Raw genomic sequence first — 2,870 nt, 5'->3', positions numbered from 1 at the left:
GAGAGCTTACAGTAGCCCCAGTAAGAAGAGCTCTGTAAGCTCTTGGAGGATTGGCTACACTAGAGGTGTGTGGCCTAATATGCAAAGGAGCTCCTGCTACCAGTAGAGCCCGGAGTGTGCCCATCCTTACCTGTAGTCCTATTGGCCAGTGCTCCTCCCTCTTTCTGTCCCTGGGAAAGCAAGTTAGTAGTTGGGCTTCAAGTCTGAAGCCAGCAGCAACAACAGCCTTGCAAGCTGCAATACCATTTGCAAATGCATTGCAGTGATTGGCTGTATGTAAGGTCCCTCTTCCCCCTCACGTCTGGAAAGCAGAGCAAAGGGCGGGAAAGAGACAGAAATGGCAGGAAAGAGAAGGTAAGGGCACCCCTTTAAAGTTTAAACCCCCCTGAGCCTATATTCGGCAATGCCGAATAATTCTGTATTTGGCAACTGAATCACATCAGACATTCTGATTCGGCTTGCTGAATACCCAAAAAATGCTGAAAAGGATTTTTGGGTTTGTTTTTTTCAGTTCGGCTTTTACCGCATGCACACCCCTAGTTAGAGACTCTTCACTGAAGCCCTTTTCAGATGTTTACACCCATACCAGGAGTCTAGCAACCATGTTTAGATATATACAGTTGCCATGTTGCCTGAAAATCCATTAATTGGTTTGTGCATACATAAACTGCATGTGCATACAAAACATATTTACTGCCTGTGTAGACAACATAATGAACACTTTTTGGGAGCACTGAGGATAGCAAGTGCTGATATGCACAGCAGACAGGCTATTGGTGTGTATGATCATAACATCTGGAAAGGGCTCTTACGTCTCCTACTACAGGCTGGGAAAGGCTTTGTGGCAGATAGATATCTTTGAACATAAAAAGGATGGAACATGAAAACTGGCCTTTAAACTAGATAACCAGTCTCCAGATTGAAGATTAAGGAAACCTTTGGACATGGGAGTTTAAACAGAACTTTTACTTGGCCTCCTCTAATGCAGGGGTGGGCAATTTTTTCAGCTTGAGAGCTTTGCCTTGAACCCCTACATACTTTAAGAATTCTGGGTTGCGTGTCAGTTTTTTCCATTCCAGTACAGAACTCCATCACTCCCATGTTTACTTCTGGGCATGCCAACAGTGCCATCGAGGTGCTACAGGCTGTTCTCTGCTGTCTGTGGAGACAGGGAGATGGGCCTCTCTCCCATAATCCTACTTTTGATGGTTCTGCAAGGCATTCGAGCCACTAAACAATTTCTCAGGAGTAATAGCTTGCAGCACAATGCAGAGGCCAATGCTGCAGTCCAAAAGGCTGATGCTCCTGAAAACTATTAAGGAGTTTGAGGATGAGGAAGAACGATCCCATATGCTGGATTTGGCCCCTGGGCCAAAATTTGCTTTAATGAGAACACCTCAAATGTGCCTTCTACCCACAAAGGATAGATTTTTAATCTTGGTTTATTTCATTTTTTAATTAAAGGAGAAAATATGCTAATTGAAAATGATTATATACATGTGCAATTACTTTTTTCCCTTAGATTGAATCACGCAAGAGAGTTGCCAAGACTGTTCTGGTTTTAGTTGGATTGTTTGCCTTCTGCTGGCTCCCTAATCACATCCTTTACCTGTATCGCTCATTCACCTATCACGCTTCAATTGATACATCTGCCTTCCACCTTGTTGCCACTATACTCTCCCGGGCTTTAGCCTTCAGCAATTCTTGTGTCAATCCCTTTGCTCTCTACTGGCTGAGCAAAAGTTTCCGTCAACACTTCAAGAAGGAAGTTGTGTGTTGCAAAAGGAAAGTACAAACACGCCGACCCAGTATTACCCAGAGTAATACCCCTACCAGAGCGATGTCAGTCACAGGCTCAGAAATCAGTGTGACTTTGCTTACTGACTACAGTATCACAAAAGAAGAGGAGAGTGTTTAATTTCCCCAGTTTTGAGCATATTGTGTAAAAAATCTCAGGATCAAAGCACATCATAATTTAGAAAGGAGTTGGAGGTACACCAGCATCTCTTATTAACCCAAGTGATTAAACTTCAGTTGAGCACTTCCTGCCACATCCTACAGCATTCACACCCAGGCATGTAGAGATAGTTTATGTTGGAGATGACACTAATCTGTTACAAGCTTTCTTCATCAAGCTACTGCTTCAGTCCTGTTGCCCTCAGTCACAAACTGGAATATTTTTGCATCCCCTGTGCCATTACAGAGATAAGAGGGATCTGCATAACAGAGAAAAACATGACCCTGAATGTTGAAAAGCTCTGAGAAGATCCAAGAACGAGTGTGTGTGTGTGGGAGTTTTACTATTAATCTGAAATGCCCTTAACTTTTGTGCACACTTACTTTGGAGTCTGTTCCATTAAATTCTGTTGAACTTGTTTCTGTAAAAATATAGGAAGACAGGATCAGGTCCCGAAGAACAAACTTTCACTTATTCAGGATAGTTGCCAAGATGTTCATTCTGTCCAGTGAAATTTTAGGTTCAAAGACTTCGAACTGGGGTGGCTGGTAAAACTCTGGTGTCATAAATACAACCGGTGCTCATTATGTAGTAGAAAGAAATATGATGCAGGGATGTTCACACTGACACACTGCTATTAAAATCAGGAGTGTTTTCATCTTTGTTCCCTTCCCTATGCGGCAGCAGGCATTTCAGCTTAGTATGGCACACCTGTTTGCTGTATGTGAGCCACCTCTTGCAATTATTGGGCTTTTCTAAGCATCCTGTAAGAAGCTAGTTAGGTTTCAGGATTCAATGTTGTTTATATTTGGCCAGATCTGTGCACAGCCATATGTGTGCCTCTTAAATATTTGCTTTGCAGCACTGAGAACACAAAATACAACTGGGCTGTTAACAGGCAGAAGTGTAAACG

General features: G+C 42.8%; 1 protein-coding gene across 1 annotated transcript in view; it reads left to right on the top strand.

Moving 5' to 3' along the window:
* BRS3 (bombesin like receptor 3) overlaps positions 1–1,918 on the top strand; it is a 7,221-nt gene extending 5,303 nt beyond the window's left edge. Inside the window, exon 3 of the mRNA XM_015424027.1 lies at positions 1,523–1,918. Coding sequence (XP_015279513.1) covers positions 1,523–1,918 — 396 coding nt within the window. The remainder of the gene's footprint in view (positions 1–1,522) is intronic.
* Positions 1,919–2,870: the final 952 nt, after the last annotated feature.

Source organism: Gekko japonicus, unplaced genomic scaffold (assembly GCF_001447785.1).
Source record: "Gekko japonicus isolate JY-2015 unplaced genomic scaffold, Gekko_japonicus_V1.1 scaffold575, whole genome shotgun sequence".
Taxonomy (NCBI): Eukaryota; Metazoa; Chordata; class Lepidosauria; order Squamata; family Gekkonidae; genus Gekko; species Gekko japonicus.
Note: the sequence above shows the minus strand (reverse complement) of the source record. Positions and strands in the feature narration are given on the sequence as shown.